The 22768-nt window shown below is 40.0% G+C and overlaps 2 protein-coding genes across 2 annotated transcripts in view; both read left to right on the top strand.

The window, feature by feature from the left end:
* Nucleotides 1–22520, top strand: part of alkbh3 (alkB homolog 3, alpha-ketoglutarate dependent dioxygenase) — a 34767-nt gene extending 12247 nt beyond the window's left edge. Inside the window, exon 11 of the mRNA XM_084364475.1 lies at nt 20578–22520. The gene's annotated coding sequence lies outside the window, so the exon portion shown is untranslated. The remainder of the gene's footprint in view (nt 1–20577) is intronic.
* Nucleotides 15738–17289, top strand: cUnh11orf96 (chromosome Un C11orf96 homolog). The gene has a single exon (XM_084364160.1). The coding sequence runs from the start codon at nt 16089–16091 to the stop codon at nt 16467–16469; it is 381 nt and encodes a 126-aa protein (XP_084220286.1). The 5' UTR covers nt 15738–16088; the 3' UTR covers nt 16470–17289.
* Nucleotides 22521–22768: the final 248 nt, after the last annotated feature.

The following is a 22768-nucleotide window of genomic DNA, read 5'->3' as shown; positions in this document are numbered from 1 at the left end:
GGCATTTGGTCACTGGCCATGTAACATCAGCTAGCTGAGTCTAATCATACCAGTAACCCTCTATATGGGTTATTTATAGTTGTTTGTGTCGCAGCTCCAATCTGAGGGTTCTTCCTAGCAAAACGATCCTGGAATAAAACCGTAAATAGGCCTGACTCAACTCTTCTTTTGCAACCACTGGGAAGAAGGAAGATTATATCGATACTTGAACCTGATGTAACAGATAAATAGTTACGTCCCCAAGAAGAGAAGTGCTGTCTGGGACAAACTGTCCTGTAATTCTAATAAAGTTGGTGCACAGGGAAGTTTTAACAGCCAAGACTGGCACAAAAAGCTTGACAGGAGCGATGAAAGATAAAGTCAAATGGATTAGACACTCAGTGAGTCACTCCCCTACCAGTAAGTTGAACTAATGAAGCTTTCTGGAGGACTAGCAAAACAGTTGCTACAGTTGAAGTTTAGTATCCAGATTGATTGTGATGTATTTGGGGGAAGGTGATCTGATGATTTTACATCATCTATCTTGAAGGCGTCCACAATCTTCTTTTCATGTGAACTGAAAAGTTGTGGTATTTAATGTCCTTTTTTTCTTTTTTCTAAATTTCAGAGAACCTCAGTGACTAGCTGACAAATCAATGAATGATTGATTTGAAATCAGAGTGATCTAGCAGATTAGATGGCTGCGCTGATTGGACAAATTACTTTATTATTATTATTTTTATTATTTACTTTGGATCTTCTGGTAATAAAAACAATGCAATGTGAGTTATAGCCAGAGGTGTGACTCAAGTCATTTGGTCAATTGGTGCAAGTCCCAAGTCATTTTTTTTCTTGGGCAGGTCCCAAGTCTATTCACACCCCAAGATTTGCAGTATCCTGTCTTTATAAATAGAAAAGGCAAGGTAATAGAGCCTGTCTAATAATGATATTATTGGCCAATACATCTAACATGTTCAAATTGAATTTGTGTTATAATAATCAATAATAGGTGGAATGAATCTAATCAAAACGAAAGAGAAATCATTTTATTAAAGCATATGGAACAATTTAAAAAGATTTTGATAAAAAGACAAAAACTTTCCAGTCATCATGTCTCAAGTAACAAGTCTTTCACTTCCAAGTCAAAGTCAAAAATCATCAAAACAGTGATTTAATGTCATTTTTTAAACAAGGGTTAAAAAAACAAAAGTATTGGAGTCCTGCCACAATACAAAGTCTTAATGATGAATTGAGGAGTCTCACGGCCAGAGGAAAGAAGCTGCTTCAGAGTCTGGTGGTATGGCAGCGGATACTGCTGTATCTCTTGCCGGATACATAATGAGTTGAAGTTGGGTGGATGTACAGTATATTTACCTCAAAAGCTGTAATTTTGTATTGAGTAATAGTAGTATAACTAACTTCAGCAGATTTACATGATTGATCTTGAGGACAAGGCAAATAATTACTGTTGCAATGAACGCTACAGACTGAGACCAGGACCAGTGGATTGTATGATGACAAACATGCATTATGATTTACCAACTAAAAAAGTGGATAAAGTTTAACATGTTCTGTAAGTTAAGACCACCAGGGTTTTCTTTTTAACCTAAACACCACTTGACTCTGACAAGACTCTCTAAACTCACTGCAGCCTTTGCTTAACTAAATTTTCCATCACAACATCAGTCACTGTAACCATGACAACATGGTTAGCGGCCCCTTGTAGACCATCCTTTGGTCTGCTAATATGTTTAAAGTCTTACACGGCAGCAGATAGCCCGACAAAAAGAGTTATAAACCCCACAACTGTATTGTTTGCTCCTCAAAGTCCATTACAACTGAGCAAACAGCTTCAGTTACACGTGACAATAGCCGACTGCAGGATGTATTTTTGTTGATATGCAAGAGGATTTGGGAACTCGTACTGTGTACTAGGTTCAGCAGTCACCCTTTCTCCTAGCAAGACCCTTTGTGTGTGTGTGTGTGTGTGTGTGTGTGTGTGTGTGTGTGTATGCCAATAGAGTGAGTTAATGAGGAGGACCCACAGTGAGTGCAGCAGGTTGTGTAATAGGTCTTCGGCCTTTTGTTGGTGAATTGCAGGTGAGAAATGCGCCGCATGCTGTGCCCAACTTTTACTGGCTCCTTGATGATGGGCCTCGAGAGGCACAGATTGGGACATCGTGTACCAGAAGAGAACATTACACCACTGAACCTTCATGTTAGGCCTGGGTTGAACATTTGAGTTGGCTTCTGGACAGTGCCTCGTGCTCCAAACGTCGGCATTGTGTGTTTATGTTTTGGAAGTGAACTGTAGCAAACCTTGCACCTGCTCACTGATTCTTACAGGTTGTGCTGGTGATGCTGGTCAATGCACAGTGATTTAGGAAAATTCTTTATTTCACTGTGCTGTTGATTTTGTATAAAATGTTTAAAGCTTTGCTGTTCAGCAAAGGCAATCAGCTCACAAGAAGAGGTGCAAAAAAGGAGGTGATAGACCCATGATCCTGTCGCTGTAGTATTCATGATTTCATCCATTTAGCGTGGCTTCTTCTTATTTTTTGCCTCCACCTCTTTACTGTATTTCCTGAGTCTTCAGGTGTCCCTGTTTGAATGATGAATACCATCCACTGCCACCTGGTGGTAGGGGAGTTATTTCCTGTTACGCACGTACAAGCTGGCTGTTGTCTTTGCAGTAAGTTTAGATGAAGGTTTTTGGCCAGAACACAGGCAGCGTGAGCGATGCAACAGACAGCCTTCGTCGTCGCTAGTTCTTTGATGTGGGGTTAGTGTGTTAGGGCCCTTGGTTAAAAAACTCTAACACAGTGCTGCAAACTGTAAATTGTTCCACTGCTCCAAAGTGAACCGATGAAATGAGAAAAGGTCAATAAGTCAATTGTATTTTGAGCTATACAAAATTTTACATTTAGATTTCATTTAGAATAACTGCTCACATACATTTTTTATATTTATAGAATAAAATTTCCGTTATGTTTCCAGCCATCCTGATTCCCGCTACACATTCAGATTTAGACATTGTCTTCCTGTATGTGCAGCTCTTTCCCAGCTCTGTCTTGTTTATGTTGATGTTTTCCGCTCTGCCTGGAAAGGAACTTGGATAGCTAACTGAGAAGCTGCCTGGCATTCCTCTGTTAGCCACAGTTTACTTGTTCAAGATCCCGACACCTGTTGTGCAGAGCTGGAAACATTTGGATTCATGGGAGCTGCATCAGACTTGCGGTTGCTGCTAACTCCTTTTAGCTCGCTCTGGAGCCACTGTGTGGATCACACCCAATTAGGCCTCAGTCCAGCCACGTTCCTGTCCATGCTGTTTACTGTGGCCACCTGACTTCCAGCCACCAGACTGTATAGTCTCACATTAGCAGACAATGAGCCGTAAAACTACTGGGCCGGGTTTTATTACAGAGCTGAAGATAGGCTGTGTGGCATTACGAAGTCCTGATCCATCAGGATATTGAAATTAATCCAGTGGGGAATATATATCCACATATATTAAGTCAGAGGCAACAGTGTTACATAATGTTATGTGTTAATAATTGTTAGTTAATTTGCCAGCTGTTTGAGCATGTTGTGCCTATTTTTGAATATGGCACAGTACACTTTGCAAGAGGTGATAGTCTGACAGCCCCCATAGTTTCAGCAGGCCGATATATGCCAGCTGTTATCGAACTAAATTATCAAAATAAACTCATAAAATGTCAAGAAATGAAATTCTTCTATACTTTACTCATACTAAGATGAGCCTAATTCCCTTCTTAACTCATCGTAAAACACGCTTTGTTCAAACTTGAAATCAAATAAAACTCGCCAACACAGTCATAGTTGGTCTTTCCACAATCACCTCTGGTTTGGTCGAATTAAATCGTCCGTCGCTGATGTCCGACTCTCTGTGGCTTCTCTCCTGCTGCATGCGTCTCATGTCCCCATCTAATTAGCAAATAGCTAACAGCTAACACTACCTGCTTCAGCCTCTCTGAGCCACTCCTGTAGCAGTAGACTATGAACACAAATGATAATAAAAATCAAAGTTGTTGCCATTCGGCATGCATTTCTAAATTCACCATTATCTATGAGGTCAAAAGTGCAACATGTCAGAGTTATCTGTTATCTCACAGTGGAAACGGATTGGAAAATACTGCTGGGAAGAGCAGAAACTGCATAGATCAGACATCACATCCTAGATTTAAAGCCTCATTGTCCCAATATGGAAATTTACTAACATTTCAACATAGTTTGAGGTTGTTTCACAGCTCAATAAGAGAAACAACTGGCAGTTACGGGACAACGTGTCCCCCTGAAGTTACTAATTGTACTATGAGAGCCAGTCTTGTCCAAGCTGTCTTGTTTGTATTATGGGAAACCTGCAGGTGTTTGCACACTAATAAATTCAGGTTGTAAAGTGCAGCAAACCTGTGTCTTTCTGGTTAGAGGCTGTAAGTTAAACACACTGTCAACAAGTCAAAATAGCGGAGTGTCCATTAAGAAGAGAACAGTCCATGACCTTCTGTGTGTGCAGGAGGCTGTGTCATTATTGCTGCACTCTGTGAAAACCCAAACTGACCTGCATCTTCCAAGAGTGTAGTGAGCAAGTGAGTCTGTGAGATGTTTGTGTTTTTGTCTCCAGATGTATGAACACAACTGCTGTAGTATAGAATTGTTTATTTGGAAATGGAGAGAGCTCGAGAATGAGTTGCCCAAGAGTGAAGTGTTTGTTGAACATCTTTGTACGTGCGTGTACGTGTGTGTGTGTGTGATTAATGTAGTCGTAAGTGCAGTCTGAAGTCATGCTGTGATTTGCTGGGAAGCTGCTCTGGGAACGAGCTGACCGATTCACTTCACCCCCCTCCTGCTTCACTCCCCTCTTCCCCTCCCTTGGGCTTCATGACTTCAGTTCACTTTCCCTTACTGTGCCTCCTCCTCTCCTCCTTCCTCTTCTTTATCTTCACCTTTCCGTCCCCGTCGTCTATCACCTTTTGTACTCATTGTTATCCATCGCTTGTTGGTCGTGTCACATTGCATCTGCCTCTGAGAGAGAGAGAAGAACGTGGTTTGTTTTTCTCTCCCGAAATGTATCAGCTTGAGATCAGCTGCTAGACTTAAGATAGATCACAGTCTTTAATAAGCTTTACAATCTTCAAAATTAAAAGCCCTTTCCTCGTGTTGGTTAAAAGCCGTAGAATTTCATATGTCAGTCGTTCATATTTTCATTTTAGTGCCTTGTTCTAATCTTAGCATACTAACATGACCTCAGCTGGTCTTAATGGAGCTCTCACACTGTTTTCGATATCCACCCCCTGCCCTGTGAAGTCACGTCTTTCCTGTGTGAATTTTAGCAGCTGACACTAGCCTCACGTTAACAGAAGTGTCATTAGGGGCATCTTGAGGACATAATGACTGATTGCAATGACCCGCCAATGTGGTAACACTTCACAAATGGATTCAGGAAGAGATACATTTTAATTGTTATTGCTTTAATGCAGGGTGAGAATTTCAAGTGATAATCCTGCAACCAGAAGGTCACAGTTTCGCTTCCCTAAACTGCAGCTTCGTGTCAACAAATAATCGCCACAGTTACATCAAAAATACATTGTCTTGTGAGAGACATGTAGACTCATATTGACCCTTTAAGACTTATGTTTATCTTATGAACAATTGTAGGGATCAGAGGTAAAAAAAACAAGGACACCAACCAACCACCACTAACCAGGTTCCCACCTACGAACAAGGGAAATGGTTTTCTTGGAATTCCTGGCAAAGATGGAGATACAGTTACTGGGAATCAAACCCCAGGGTCTTTGCAGGGGTGGATGGAAACTTTACCCCTTTCACCACCTGTGCCCCCGACAAAGCTGTGTTGTCCTGAATTTTGATTTGGATAGGAGGACCCTGTCTGTCTATTCATGTGTTATGAACCCCATGTTTAAACAAACTGCAAATCAAATCAGTAATAATCAAAAAACACAACAGAGACTTGACTCAGTCTGGGAAAATCTGCAAGTGTTCAAGTCTTGTACATTTAAATGTAGTTGTAACTGAAGAAAGATTAAAAACAAAAAAAGTCGGAAAACATTTTTTATTTCTTATCTGTGAGACATAATTTGTCACGTGGCCGCGCCGCGTAAACAGACTCAGTGTTCTGGATGGGAATGCTTCCCAGTCTCCAAGTCTCAGTCTATAAATAACCATGTTGTCCCGATGGTGTCTTACTGACTCAGTCTCTAGAGAGGGAGGGTGGGGAGACCAGGCCAATCCCCAGAGGATGACGTGTTTATTGATTTACACCAATTTTGCCCCGCTACTGTCTCATGTATTTTCAATAAGATGTTCACTGCACTGAACATAGCAGCTTAAATATAAACCATATAACTAATGTATTTAATGAAATCTGCAGGTAATTTTGTTTTTAAGCCAGTTGACCAGATTAGCCAGCTGTTGATAATTAACCGCTGTCAGGGCAGGCACATTGCACCGCTTTTATTTCAATGTTACTTTGAATAACATTACCTTTACTGTAGGTGCCAAAATACTTAAAAATACTAATAATAACTTGATAAGGTGATTAGGTTCCAAATGTGTTATTCCTCAAGGCTTTTCTTGCATCTAAGAGGATGAATTTTATTACACAACAGTCATACATGATCAAACTGGTCAGTGTAGGCTTTTCAAGAATAGTATTGGTAGTTTTAGCTAGCATCTGGCATTCGCTTCTCTCTAGCAACATACGCCATGTTTTTCTACTACTTTCTCCATTACATCTGATAACTCGACTGTGCACACAGCCCCGCTTCACAGGTGTACTACACGGTTCTGTCCAAAACATGCTTTTTTGAAGCAGCCGATGTATCAATGATTCTCTGTGTTAGCAGGGCCATGATATGACTTAATGCAATAATGATAAAAACTGTAAATTGGCCTTGAAAACCATTCAGTTGCATCAGCACTTCTCAAACGCGGGAAATTAGTAAGTTAACTGTCAAAAATTGCTGCAATGCTATAACTTGAAAAGTTACCATAGCTAATGATGTTTATTTGTCCATCTAGTTAGAGTCGGTGAGCACAAGTTTTGCATTTGGTCTTTGTACAGGCACAGTGGTATTAAACCTGGCAACCTAACTGTGACAGCAACACTTGGGGATGCTGCGCAAAGTTGTTGTTCATCAAGAAATAGTTCCAGAAAATAATGTCTCCTTAATGACCTGTCATATGGTATGGTATGGTGGTACAAGTGTGCTCACTCACAGTATTTTAGTGGGGAGAAAAGACAAGCCGTACCTGAACTGCTGTGTGACTTACGAACTCTGGTTGCCCTCCTCTCCTTGGTTCCTGTCAGTCCCTTGACATTTCGGTTGTCATGGTAACAAGGGTGTCCCACCACAGTGGGTCCAGAGTGATTTGCCAGTCCGGGAATGTTGCCTGTGGCGTGTACCTCACCTCTTGACCATGTGGACCTGGATAATGGATTTTCCTTTTTTCTTCTCTCTGTCTGTCTGTCTCTCTCGCTCTCTCTCTCTCTCTCTCTCTCTTGTTTTCTATCTATCATTTTTTTCTCCCACACACACTCAGTGAAAGTAATTATTTTGGATGTATATTTGATTTATGGCAATATATACATACTACTGTCTATATGAAGTTGTGTAAATGTGTTTCTGATTTTATTTAACAGACTCACAAAACGTGTCCCTGTCAACAGGTGCACAGTAAGTGTGAGTGGTCTCGAAGGGCGCATAGCAGAGTAAGTACTTTGCATTATTAAGCAATACTTCGATTCAATCAATACCTTTCAAATTTTAAGAAACAGACACAACCCCAGACCCTTCCCACTGACATCCACTTGTGCTTAAACCATCTTTTAGTACATTCAAGATAATATTTCTTTCTCTGATTTTCTCTAGAACTCAAAGTGTCCCAAAGACGTTCATCCACTAGACTTTATTAAACCCTATTTTAACGCTAAATTAAGATGAAAGTCTCAGTTGAATTGGTCTGTATGAGACTCAATACTGCCCTTATTAGAAGCGTGTGTTAAAAGGGCCCTCAGCTGATTGAACCAAGTTTGATTTGATTGCACAAGTGCAGATATGACAAAGGCGAATGCAGTGTCACTGGTGGAGGTATTTTTGTGCAGACGAGTGTTGGCTCCAGGGTTTTTAGTTCTGTGCATGTTTAAATAGATTTGATTGTAGTTATTTGAACCTTTGAGTCCATTTGTTTCTCCATGACCACATTTATAGTCTACCTTATACTGCCCCCAGAGTGACTGAATTGTACTCAAGACTATAAAAATATATAATTGTAGATAGATCCAGTAAACACTGAAGATCCAGTGAAATAAACATGTACAGATTTGTTCCACACTCTGTTATTAAGCATTTAAGAAAAACAAAAAATACTTGTTTGCTGTTCATGATAATGTTCCTGTTCTGTGACTTAGTTTCCGTTTCTTTCTTTGTGCACGTGCAGCACAAGTGCTTCCTTGAGAGGATGTTTTTCCGCTCGTGGGTATTTTTCTATGCTCATGTTTCAGGAGCATTTGCCTGGTTTTTATGTATTCAAGTATTGCGACTAATTAAACGCCATATAGGAGCTCCATTTCTCGTTTCTTATAAGTATTCTGCATATTTTTCAGTGAAGCAAAAGCAACATCTCCTTCCTGTTCAGGATAAAAAGGCAACACTTTACCATCATTAATCAATAATAAAATGTATAGTTAATTAAACTTTAATTACTATGTATTTTGCTGTTGACAAACAAATAAAATGCTTTAAACTACTCATTAAGCAATTGCAAAGGTTTGTAAAGATCATATGCAACTTTATAATAAATAATTGCTTAATAAATGGTTTATAAAGCATTTCTTTGTTTAAAAGAATAAGGATTTACAGATCTCAGATGGATACACATGTCAGTTACAATCGAAGTGGTTCAAGCTTCGAAGCATTAGGGTCAGACCTGATTAATTTCCAGCTTTTTCAATGTGTAAACTTTTTTACTGTTTAGTGCTTCTACTGTTGTGTTGTCTGTCTTACTATACATTTCGTTTTGCACATGCTATCACACCTGATCACACATGCAGTATGTTGCACACATGCTCACAATGTACTCTAAGTTATAGCAATTCAAATCTATTCTATATTGAGACAAACCATATTGCTGAATCGTTATCATGGCGTGCATCTCATATCTTTCAGCCCCTGAACTAATCCCATGTATTCAGGCCCTGTAACTCTACCTGCCAAACATCCACTACACACAAACATACTGTACGAACACATACTTACGCACCAATGAAGTGGGATCTAGTGAAAGTCGAGCCTGCTTGTTAATTATAATGACTCCATCTGATACCTTTTCCAGTCAATGCCCTTGTTTCCAACCATGTTTCATAACCAGGCCTGTTGTACTTTTACACACATTGTGTAACTGATGCTGGCTTATATTCCAGTTTGGAGTACACTGTTGCAAAGCACCTTCTAACAGCACTGCTGTAGGTGTAATATTTTTTAAACACCAGTATAGCCAATACATTTATTATGACACCGTTCTATAACTATTGCAAGCAAATATGAATTACATCTTTTTTTTTCCTTTTGCAAGGATGTTTTAAGGAACTTAACTGACTTTAGTGATGTGGTTTTGTGGCTCTCAAAATTAGGAGACATTTTCCATCAAACGACCTTAAACTTGGTTGGTTTGGTGCTTTGTAGGCTGCACAGTTGCGTAATAATTCTTTCTTCACCACAGAAATGTCTTTTATATTACATCGATGAATTTTATTTGTGGAGTGGAACTTAAAAGGCAAAAACAAAGAAAAGTACAGAGAACATTTTGAAAGTGCCCCAGTTAATAGCCACATACATAATATGCTACATATACACTATATGGCAATCTACTTCAAGCTGTCCTTGATTAGAGTGCGTGTGTTTCTGGTGTGCCTGTGTTTTTTGGGGCGGGTCGAGTGTGGTGTTAGTGATCAAGCAGAGGATTGGAGAGGATTATTTCTCAGCTGCCTCTGCCCATGCTCCCTGCTGGAAGTATTCTCCTCGAAATGCCATCAGCTGTTGAATACAGGATACAGGATGGAAGAGAGATATACAGAACCCTGGATTACCTGTGTTTGTGTTTTTTTTTTTTACAATTCCTGAAAGAAGATGACTGATGTTGTAGTCGTGGTAGGATGCTAGTATAGTTTTAGTTAGCACTAAGATCTAGCCGTATTTGAGAAGCCTAAACTACGGTGATGCATGAAACAAAGAAACCAAGATAAACTGAACTGTTCTTCTTTTAATACACAAGATTTTTCAAATTTCAAAGAAACTATTAAGAACCTGATTGAAAGATGAGTGCAGTTCAAATGTTTGTCTGGGGATTGCTTTTGCCACATGATGTCCTTGTACAACCCATGTAGCCTTGGCACAGGGTCTTTTAGAAAAACAAGGCGTCCCCAAGGACACTGACAGCTCTTGGCCTACTAACTTCCTGCTCAATACACTTCTCATTCCCTCCTTGTAATAAAACATGTACGCTAGATCAAATGGGCTATGACATGAAATGAAAAACCAGGCAAGCACATACATGTGTGAAAGGACACCCCCAAGCCACACATACACATGTATGGTTAAAAAGGAATCAAAAATGTCATGTGATGTCACTTGACTGGCAGCAGCTGGCTCGATCGTGGTTGACCTTACATCTACTCAAAATAGAACACGGGGTATTTGCAAGTCCACATCTACGACTTACAACCCGCTGAATGTGTGTGTGTGTGAGACAAGAAACAGGATGACCAGGTCTCTGTCTCACCCTCCTGAGGTGCCATCTAAGGAATGCATGACGAAACGGGGGAGCCATTTTTGGCCATAACGTCACTCCTGAAAACTCTTAAACGACGGCAGAGGAAACCCTGTGAGATCAACCCTTGAAATGCAAAAAAGTTGTCGCCTCAGTGCGACTGATCGTACGTTTCATGATGTACATGCTGCTGTTGGTGATACAAGAGGTTAATAACTATGGGTGACACTTGGGTTTGCCCCTGTGTTGCTGGTGTTTGTGTACGTGTTGCCTTGACTACTGTGACATTAACTGCAGATTATGGATTATGATCCGATTTGTATGTGTGTTACTCACTGATTTATGGAAATGTAGAGAAACTGCATAATGAGAAAAACCAGTAATTTCAAAAGCATTTTGTCTTTTTTCTCCATTGAATTTGTTTTCTGAGCTGAACTTTTGCTCTAGAGTGTCAAAGCCAGTGATCACACTACAGGTTGTTGAGGACATGACCCATCTCTGTCACCAATATGAACAGTGAAATGAAGCAGCTGCACAGTAACTGGGTATTTAGACCACAAACAACCCTACATTCATTAGGAAAAAAAAGGCTGTGTTGTTGGGGGTGTGTGTTATAACGCATTGGTGAGACGATGACGTCTGGTTTGGGTAATAGATCCACGAGTCTGACGCCTTATCAGACGACCAAACGCTTCACAGAGTTTTATAATGCTATCAGACAGGATTTTACAACTCTGCAAAGTTAATTTATGCTTTAATACTTGACTTTCTCTCCACACTTAAGCTCATAACATCCTAAATTTATACCGTGGTGACAATTAGCAGTGGAGACAGCACGATCATTGAGCAGCGTGATTCAGTGAGTCATGCTAATAATCACATTATGTACATGGAAATAAAATGTACACTGATTTATCTTTTTTATCGAAGCTGGTTCATTTACTGTAAGTGACAATATTTTCTTAGCTCATTTGCCAGAGTTGTTTGTGGAAGTGAATATTCCCCAGGCAGGCACATGCGTCAGTCCTTGATGTGGCCTTTGACATTATCGTACGTGATAGCAATCGTTGTAACCGGCAACATCCATCTCTCAAGACAGACTGTAGAGTGACTGAGCCAGTTATTATTGTTTTGTATTTTTTGTTGAGCTGAGGTACAGACACAAAAGTTGCTTATTTTCATGGCAGCAGTGAATAATTTTTGCCTTGAGCATTCAAATTAAAGTCACAAGAGGGTTGAATGGGATTGTGAAGGGATTTTGTATCAAAAATCAATGTTCCAGATTAGAATTGATCAAATGTGACTGTACACAGATTTGTGTCACTCTGATCAGAAAATATCTGACCTGTGTCTCATGTGAAGGAAGCAGTCTGCACTGGGAGGCTGTCAGCTGCAGTGTGAATGACACACGACCCAGCCAAGCTGCACCGACCCTGACATGACGCCACCAGCAGTGACACTGATAAATTTAGTTATTACGGTAACGGTTAAGATGACATGACATGGTCACTTGGATGATGCTGAGACTGCTGGTGAGTCCCGGGTGTTTGTGTACATGTTTCCTTGCCTACTGTGACTGTCTGTGACCTATCTGTCATCCTGTTCCCTCATCTCCAAACATTTTAAATTTCCCAAAGGGAAATTTATTTACATTATGTATTTGAGAAACAAATGTTTCCTTTTAGATACATCAACTGTCACGTCTACAGGTATAGTTTTATAGCAGAAAGGTATATTTTTCAGATTTTTTGGATGTTTATGCTGTAATGATTTACCAAAACTGATTGTATTTTAAAATGATCAAGTTTTTCAACAAGTACACATTATTTTTATTAACTATATACTGCATCAAAGCTGAACATTATTTAGAAATCAACTTTCAAACCAATACAACCGAAAAGAAGTTCCTTTAATTCACAAACCCTTGCTCAGATTACGAAAAATGATTCATAATTATGCATCCCACGTATTTAAAGAGCATTTTTACCTCACAAAATATGAAACAACATACACATTATTGTACATTTTTATTTTTTATTTTTTTCCACTAGAAACATCTGTCGTGCCAAATTTAATCTTAAAATGGGCCAACTTCTGCATGCAGGCCTGTTCTAGAGCAACATGTTGCTCTGATTCTAGGACAGGACTTTCAGCACACCTGCACACAGTCAGTGGCATTTATCATGTGTTCAACTGGTGAACATGTGCAGTAACCACAGAAGAAGCTCCATTCGATCAAAAAATTGCAAATAAACATGATTTATTAATAGACTTCATTTGGAAGAGAAACATGTCCACTGAGACAACAACACTGTAGCCTGGGTGTTCTGTGGTTGTCCATGAATGTGATGGAAGCTAAGTATCTCATGGGAACGTTATCCAACTCCAGCTGCGAGGACAGGAAACTGGAAGCTTCAGATTCAGTCACACTGGAAGAACATTACCCTCTTTATTTTGTGCCATAAAGAAATTCAGATTTTCTGCCATATCTGACCTAGTAGCTCACAGTTCCAAAGGCTGGTTAGGAATTTCTGATCGTCTTAATCTGCATTAATTATACTAATTAAAGTGGAAATAATTCATTGATGTTAACTGATGTCAGCACTGCTGCCTTAAGGCACATGGACCTTTTGTTGCCTGTTCTCTTTGTGAGTATCTGGGTTTCCTCAGGGTGCTCCACTTTCTTTCCACAGACCAAAGTCATCCAGTCTAGGTGGATTTGACTACTTGTTAATGTACAGTCAGCTCATTGTTGGTTAGTGTGTACATGTGTGACTGCCACACTGTGCATACACAAAGTCAGAGATTATATGGTTTTACCGACACAGGCACTGCAATAAATTCCTGACATTGTTAGTCTCTTCTGCAGTCATGTTTACATACATACATTATGAACACTATAAGCAGAGCTGTCTGCCATGTTTCTCTACAGACACACATCAGGGTGAGTTCAGTGGTGACCACATATTTCATCTGAGTGTGCCTCTTTTAGTACATGCATGAGAAAATCCACTATTTGCTTTGGCTCACCAGTATGTCTAAACCATACCGTCTTTGGCAAGTAACCACATCAGTTGTTTTTGACAAAGCCTTTGGTTGGTAAAATATAATTAAAATAGCTTGTTAAATTTGCTTCAACAGTGACTGTGGCCACAATGGATACACTGTGTACTAGTGCTTCATAGAATAGTAACACATAGTTGGATATTGCTTTTTTTCCTTCCTTTTTTCGGCTCTTTAAACACAAAATATTTTTTTAACCAGTGATATATCAGCAAACAACTATTTGCTATGTAAAGATGTGGTGGAGTAATGGTGTCATGTACAGAGAATGATATCACACTCCTTCTGTGTGTGTTGTAGCCTGAGCTTCTCTGTTCTTTGTTTTGGTAGCCGGGCTAGTACACTCTGTCCCGTGTCCGTTTTCAACATGGTGACCTGGTAAAAACCATCATATTATGACTTAATAGTACAATAAAAAATGTTTCCAAAAACATTTTAAGCGCTAAATAGACGAAGCAGTGACGGAGTGTTAGTTTATATTTGTCTAGCACTGCCTATTTTGCAACCCAATCGCCAGAATAAATGTTAACTCTGTACGTTTCTGCAAAACCACAGATAAGTTGGAACTAGAAGTTTCTTTATGATGCAACCTTACGTCTGTTTAGATTTATTTTTTTATTACTCTCTTGTCACAACGATGTGCTTATACTCTGGTTAGAACCTTAGGACAAAAATCTTGTTTTCACTTATAATACCTGTTTTGGTCACCATGATCACTGACAGAAATGGTCCCACTAGTTGCCTCAAAAACCGCTGGAAATGTCTGCCGGTCTCCTTAAAAAAAACCCAGTGCTGCCATAAAAAAGGCTGGAAATATCCCCAGGTTTCCTAAAATAAATATCCAGTGATGTGACTTGAACTGCAGTCAGCCATTTGGCTGCCTTGTTGGCTGCAATAATGCCACCTCCATCCCATCTGATATGAAAGGCGGATAATAAGCATTTAATGTGAACGTGCCACGTTCAGTACAAATGTCAGCCTTGGACGTATATGTGGTTTGCAGAAATGTTAACAGCTTACATGATATCCTGGTGACTGGGCTGTATTTTGAGTTTTTTGAGCAGTGTGTGCTCAGGGTCTTTCTTTCCCAACTTTATTGTGTGAAAGATTCACACATTTTGTTTTGGTCTGAGATGCTGCTGCTCTACTGCGATATCTAGTGGCAGTAAATGCTGTCTATTCAACCTTTAATTGTTACTGACAAGAGATTTACCTTTATTTCTCTTCAGACTCTCAAACTTCAGGCAAACTATTCCTGAATCTGTGGAATACATGTGGCAATACATAAACTAAATCATCTTCTGATGTAATGCAGTGTGAGACAAAAACACAACCCTTAGATACCAAAATTGCCACAGAGTTGGAGCAACACATCTCTACTTGTCTCACTAACAGCTCTATAAAAGTAGTTAGGTAGAGTTTTGTCCCAAGGATCCTGTCCTATATTTTGTGATATAACATGTGCAGCATTTGAGTCTCTCCACCTTGACATTGGTTTGGTCCACTTTTCTTCCTGCTCTGATTTTCTTCTCTGTTTTACCCAGCTCTCAATGTGTCACTCCATTTAACGTCTCCACTTTGGTCTTGACTGTCTTTCTCTCCCTCTGTCGCTAAACCCCCCCCCCACACACACACAACCCGTCAAAGCCCCCACACCCGAGCACATACTCACACTCACACATAGATATTCTCTCCCTCATGTGTTTATTTTGGTGGGGTGACTGACTGACTGCTCTGAAGGCCGGAACCGTGACGGAGAGGGGAGGAGGGAAGTGGGAGGGACCTGGCAACACAAGGAGCAGAGAGAGTGAGAGAGGGAGACACTGAGTGGGTAGTGAGCTGCTATAAAAGAGAGTGCTGGAGCTGTCGGTGGCATTAGCCTCAGCAGACTGAGATTCACACACACAGAGTGAGAAACAGCCAACAGAGAGAAAAGAGACATCAGGCAGCAGCAGAGTTGAAGCAGAAGCTCTTATACTGAGGAGTGAAGACTGACCAGAGCAGCTCAAGAGCACTTGTTTCTTTAAGACTGTTACTCTTCAGCGTGCCTGGACTTTTTGAGGAGTGTTTGTTTGGCTTGACTTTGGACGAACTCTTGCTTTGCACCTGAGACAGAGACTTCTCTTCAAATAGGACGAGGAGAAAGGAAAGAGAAGTTTGAGAGGTGCACAGGCAATCAGCTGTCTTCTTCCAACTGTGTTCACATTTGATTTACTTTCGTACCCATCACTGTTCTGCCAATGGCTGCTGTGCGTCAGATGGTTATGGAGGCGTCCGGCTTCCACGCCCTGCCAGCCCACCTTATGGCCTCTGCCATGGAGGAGTTCCCCCAGCAGCTGCCTGTCCCCAAGGGCCCTGCAAGGGGCAAGAGCCGCTCCCGCCGATCTCGCGAGGCTCGCTTCAAAACACAGCCTGTCACCTTTGCTGAGATCGCAGAGGTAGAAGAAGAGGGTTCCTCACCCCTGGAGGAGGAGAGGGCACGTCGTTCCTTCCTGCAGTCACTGGAGAACCTGCGGCGGAGCACACAGACCCTCCACTGCCTGCCGACTGGCCATCACAGCTGCACCCCCGCACCCACACAGGCCAGCCTGGACTCCAGTGACTCCGACTCTACCCAGTGAGTGGTACCCGGCACCCTTGTTCCTTGCTTCTCCATGACGCCGCTTCAAATGGAGGCCAACTGAACTGAACCAAACTGGCCTGTCTGCCAGCCTGCCTGTGTGTGTGCGTGTGTGTGTGAGCTGCTGCTGTTAATATATACTAACATATCAACATACAGTATATAGCTCGAGGATGCACTTGATGCATATCTGTAAAGATCTCTACCAGTGCCACAGCTGGTTATACTGCTGTATAGATATGATGAGTGTGAAAGTAGCAGATGACGCAGTGTTGAACACACAACTCTTCAAATGTATTCCTTTTCTACTGTAGATGTCTGTGAGGAAACTTGAATGATGAAGATGGTTGATATTTTTCCACTTTAAAATTGTATAGGTATTTTTGTTTCAATCCAGATTTTTCTACTTGACCAGTCACCTTAGAAAGGACTGTTGAAAAATGTTAGTATTGTGACTTACCATGCTGTATGTACTTTGACTAAGCAATGTACTGAGCATTGAAAGTGACCCGGCCGTCACTGAGGCAGTAGAGTTCCAACACAAAGCTCTGTCAGGAGTTCAAGCTCTTGCTTTTCAGCTTCACAGTGAATCAAATCTCTGCTCCTGCTTTAATTCTTGAGCAAAAAGAAAATGCCTTTCTAAATGTCATTATTTATTCTCTTATTTTGTTCATAACCAAGTGGAGTTGTAGATGTGTTGCTCTTCTAAAGTCACCTTGACTTTCAAAGAAAATCATAACCTTTATACTGTATATTTGTGTTACTTTATACATATACAATACAATGTTTGTTATATGTACTTTAATAAATATTTTCAAGTATTTTGAGCCATTTTCATTTCATTTTTTATTTATTTTGAGGGAGTCCAATCGTTGAAACAAAATGCTATTCATCAGCAGTGAGTTGTGTTATTCATGACATCTCTGACATCAGGTGTGTTGACACAGTAATCCAACTTGATTTACACCCAGTCAAGAAGCCAAAGCCAAGGATGGCCATGCTCATTATCTTGAAATCACAAGGTAATTATTTCATTATCTCAATAACAAAGGTCTTTTTCTCATGATAACAGGTTAATTTATCTTGGTATCTTCAGGAAACAAAAGGCCAGGGGCGCCCCAGTGGCTCGGTTGGTGGAGCGTGTGCCCCATCTGCAGAGGCTTCATCCGGGGTTCAAGTCCAACCTGTGGCCCTTTGTTACATGTCATCTCCCCTCACCTGTCCTGTCCAATAAAGCCATGGAAAAAGGGCAAAAACATAATGTAAAAAAAAGAAAAAAAGAAAACCAAAGGCCAATTTCTTGAGATAACAAGATAATTTATCAACTGTAAAACAACTGTTGTTTTCTCAAGATCACAGGATAAATATGGAGAACTTGAGACAGACTATCTGTCGAGGAGGATTCATAACTGAACAGTATAGTTACAGTTGAACATGCATTTAAGCAAGATGACCAAAGTGTACTCGCCTGTAAAGTTGCAACTGGGCTAGTCTTCCTCTTAAATGACAATTTCAGTTTCATTTGGTCGCCTGTCTCCATAACATCCGGGAAAGAGTTAGAGAGAGAGGAAGAAAGATGGTGAACGTGATTAAACGTAAGATGAATAAAACTTTGAAATGTTACCTTGTCATGAACATTTCTGCGTGAGTCAAGTAGAAAGATATTCATCAGCAATGGTGGTTGTTTCAATGTAAGAAAAGTTGATTTTTGAGTCTCATTCCCAACTCATGAAAAATCTGTTTTTTTTTAAGATAAGATGTTCCTTTATTGATCCCCCTTGGGAGAAATTCGCAGGTAACACAGCAGTACAGAGGGAAATAAGCAGCAGCACAAAAGTCTCAAAAAATAGAGACAATAATAAAGAGATATTGGAAGAATAAAATAACAATCTGAATAAAAAATATAATAAAGACTATTAGAATAAAGATAAACATACTATATACAGTTACTCTCCTTCTATCCTTACAAACAGGACCTTTAACAATGAAGATCACAACTACCATGATCCCACACTACTTGCGTCTTGTGTTTTGTCTTAACTGACAGACTGGCAGACATTGCATTCTGTCCCTTTAATTTGTTGTCTCGAGATATAGGTATAAGACGAATAATCACAAGCACAGACTCCTGTAGTCGAGTACAGTGAAGCAGTTGGAAACTAACAGAAGTAAGCATTGAGAATACGTGCAAAGGGCACTAAGTCTTAGCCCCAAGACAGTGGGTCTGAGAAAACATTATTGACCCAATCTTGGGTAAAGAATAAAAAGTCCTATCAGAAAAGCTAATCACAAAATGAGGAATACATAAAGGAGGAATTTATGAAACAACGGGAAGTGATGTATAACCTTTACTGCCTGTCCATCTCGATTGTTATTGTTAAGATAAACTGATGTCAGACCCATGTGTAAACACTCACTACTTGAGCTGCGTCTATGGCATGCTTGCTTGGCTGGTGACGCACGTTTAGTAATATCAGGTTTTCATCTGTGAACTCATCCACAACAACACCAGCCTGCTGTGAGACGTGCCCTCTCGAACCCCACAGAGATCCGTTGCAGCCATCCCTCCTGTTGCTAATAACCCTACTCTCCTAATCCACTCTGTGACAAGTGAAACGTGATGTATGACTTTCATCCAAGCGCGAGTCAGCAGACTGAGACAATGCTGCAGGGGCTTTAGTTGAGAACCTGCTTGGGTTGCATGTGGCTTGACTAAAAATAGACTCTGATTAAGTAAATCTGCCAGATGAGAGAGAGACGTTCTCTCCAGAGAATGACTTAAGTATTGGACTATGATGTGTGCCGAGAGGAAGAGTGATCAAAGAGGGATGTAGATTGGAGATCAGCGTTTGTGAGGCAGAAAGGGATAGCAGTGGGGGTGACCATTCACTATTCAAGATATATAACATTCCTTCAATAAAATGTCTAAGTAGGACCAAACAATTATAAGAAATTATTATGTATTTTGTTGAGTTGGTACTTACATTACCCAACATGTTTCCAACCAAAATTCCAAAGAAATGTCAGATGATACATCAGAGAGTGAAGGAAGGAAGTTGCCGACTGCTTGTCAACGCGAATAAAACTTTAATGCATTACCTCGTTCTTTGTCAGATTCGTCAATAGTGGTTGCCCAACAATGAGGACAACTCCCGTGATCACACGTGATTTCACTGTGTCAGCTAACTATGTCTTATAATTTTGATTGAGACACCTGGTGGCAGACCATCTGTTTGAAGAAAATGCGTCAATCTATGTTTTTCTTATTGTCAACAAATCCTAAAAGACTCAACACTTTCTGCTTTCCCTGCCCTGTCTGTGGCAGGCAGCCCCCAAGCTCATTGGTTACCACTGAGGACACAGCGTAAGATTTTAAAACCAAGTCAAAAGTATATAGTTTCACAACAGCTGTAGTTTTTTGGAAATGTCACACAAACAGGAGTAAATAGTATTAGTTGGGGACTATTTTCAATTAGGGATAAATGCACATTCAGTGCTGTAGCATGTATAGCTCTTGGTGAATATGATTAGTTGACTCAAACTAAAGTGCCCATGTTGGCTGTAATGAAAAGAACATGTCAACATGTGGCTCATTTATGTGTTCTTGTAGGTTTTAGGCCCTGTCCACACGTTCATGGATATTTCTGAAAACAAAGCTTTTTTGGCCTTTTAAAAACATCTAAATGACATTTTTAGGTCGCTGAAAACAGACTTTATAGAAAACTCCTTCTGGGGTGGAGATGTTCAGAAAGTCTGTTTCCAGTGTTTACGTCTGGATGGGCAGAAATAGATATTTTTGGGAACGATGACTCAGACACACATTTATCAGTGTATGTAGCATCAGGGGCTCTTTCCTTGGTATTGGTTGATACTATGAAAAATACAGAATATTGCCAGCTTTTACTTTAACTGTCATACATATTAATGTGCGCACACACTTCTTGAATGTATATATATTTTTTGCAACAATAAATGCATTGTCATCTTTTAGTGCATGCAAGAGAAACAGCATTTCAACATGATTTCAGCAGTGAGACAGCCTGGGCCTGCTAAACCAAAGCACAGCTGCCCTTCTATTTAACAACAGCCTCTTCTTGTCTCCCATCCAGGAGCGGGGATGGACAAAGACCAGCCGGTAGAACATGAAAAGTCTCCATACCTCTTTCCTCGTCTCTCACAAAAACACACATTAGTCATTGTTTGTCTAGTGCTTGTAGAGCTGTCATCCTTAACCACATCCACAGCAGAATTACGGTCTGTTTTCATGTGTGACAACGCAACTCTTGAAGCATTTGCGTCACTGAGATTTTGCTTAAGGAGTGTTCAACAGTTCTGAGGAAGAGATAGACAGAGATAAGAGAAACATATTTGTCATCATGTGCAGGAGTAACAGCCTGATCTCTAGTCATGCCTCGACTTTTCCCCACCAAATCTTATGTATAAATGTAAGTGATTATAACCCAAATTTGGCCAGAAAGACAGATTTTTATAATTGTGATGAGTGTGACCTACTACACTTTTAATTAACAGATGTAAAATTAAAGCACAGTGCTTGGACACGAAAGGCTTTGCCACCTTTGTTTTTTTCTTTGATCTGAGATTGTAGCTCAAAAATTGCTCTCCAGTTTATTGAGTGTCAAACCTTCACCCCTAACAAGAGCTGAGGTAGGAAACCAGACATACCTGAGAGCTAAAAGCAATCAGTTCAATCCTATAATCAACAGGAAAGCAGTGCTAGTTCCAAAAGGGGTCATTGAGACGTGCGTGGTGTCGTTTTTTTACAACCTGGCAGCAGACGAAATCACATAAAAGGGCAATCAACTGTTAAATAAAACCTGCAGCACATGGAACAAAATGTACAGAGACTAACTACGAACATAGGCTGAAAGCAATATGTAATCTTGTTAAAGTGCCCGTGTTTTCCTCATTGTAAGTGGGATGAAGTTTGAAGATGTTTGAAGGCCAACATGACTGCTTTAAGTGCACTACTGTAATGACAGTGTGTTAGCTGAGGCCAGACAAGGTGAGACAGAGCGACAGCAAACAGACACGAACACACAGTCTCTTGCTGGAAAAGGTTTTCTTATCTTATATGTGGGATCAACAGCTGAAGAGTTCAAACTTTGGTGAAAACAAATTACATAAAGATCTTCAGGAAGGACTCAGTGCCAACCTACAAGATTTAATGCTTTTTTAATGGAATGATGTTGAATACTTCCAAAAACGTACCTCTTTCAAACTTTACATTATGCTTCATTTGTTCATTTCTGCTTTGAATCCCTTTTTTGTTTTTAACTACATCATATTTGCTGCATATATGGAAACCAGCTAAACATAAGCTTTAATCATTTAACTAAGAACATATCAGCACTTTAAACTGTTTGACATGCAAATACGATATACTATATTGTCCTGTGAATGTGAAAGAGGACTTTACAGCTTTAAAACATAACAATAGACATTATACATACACTAAAATCCCTCTCCAAGTTGGATTACTATTGCACACTTTGTTTAAAGCTACTACAAGGAACTTTTAATTTTTTATGTTGATTCCGGTGGCTCCTGTGGGCAATACGAAACAAAGTAAACTTTGCTTTAGTTCCTAACTGTATCATCAGAATAGCGCAGCTGTAATTCCCTTCAATCCATCCTCAGCACTCATAAAAAGTAGTTTAAATTTTATGACTCATCCAACCTGGATAAAATGAAATCTGACCTGATGACAGGCATTAAGAAAAACTATAATAACTATTTGGAAATAGCCAGTCTTCTCGCTAATGGTCTTGTTTGCTTATGTAGGTCAGTATTAAACTGAGACTGTTCCATAATCAGTTAAAAGTTCCTGGTAGTGTGTTTAAGGTTAAACCAGTGTGTGCAAAATTGTCTTTTATTATGAATGACAAACCACTCAGAGAACCTGGGCTTCAAGATAAAGACAACTGATGCAAGGCTTGTCACATAGCATAAAACAAACTGTATATGTTGCTTGTTTTTATTTGAAAAGGATACCTTGGTGTTGCAAAAGCAATTTAATGTCTGTATGTTAACAAATTAAACTTTTTTCATGTATTTTGTTCTGATCTAATTTGCTCCTGCTGTCATTATTCTAGGCTTGCATATTCTTTTGTATTCTGTGTTCAACATATTTTGATTTCATTTGAAATATCCCCTTATTAAGTGCACCAGATTGAATTATTTTGGAAAGCACTGTGAGTCAACATTATTACAAAATGTCCCTAAAAACAAGCCAGTTCCCTGCTTTGTTTGTAGTACAAACACACATGAGGAGACCGGTCT

This window comes from Pagrus pagrus, assembly GCF_965226575.1.
Source record: "Pagrus pagrus genome assembly, chromosome: 10".
NCBI classification, from domain to species: Eukaryota; Metazoa; Chordata; class Actinopteri; order Spariformes; family Sparidae; genus Pagrus; species Pagrus pagrus.
This window is presented reverse-complemented; position numbering and strand designations above follow the sequence as displayed.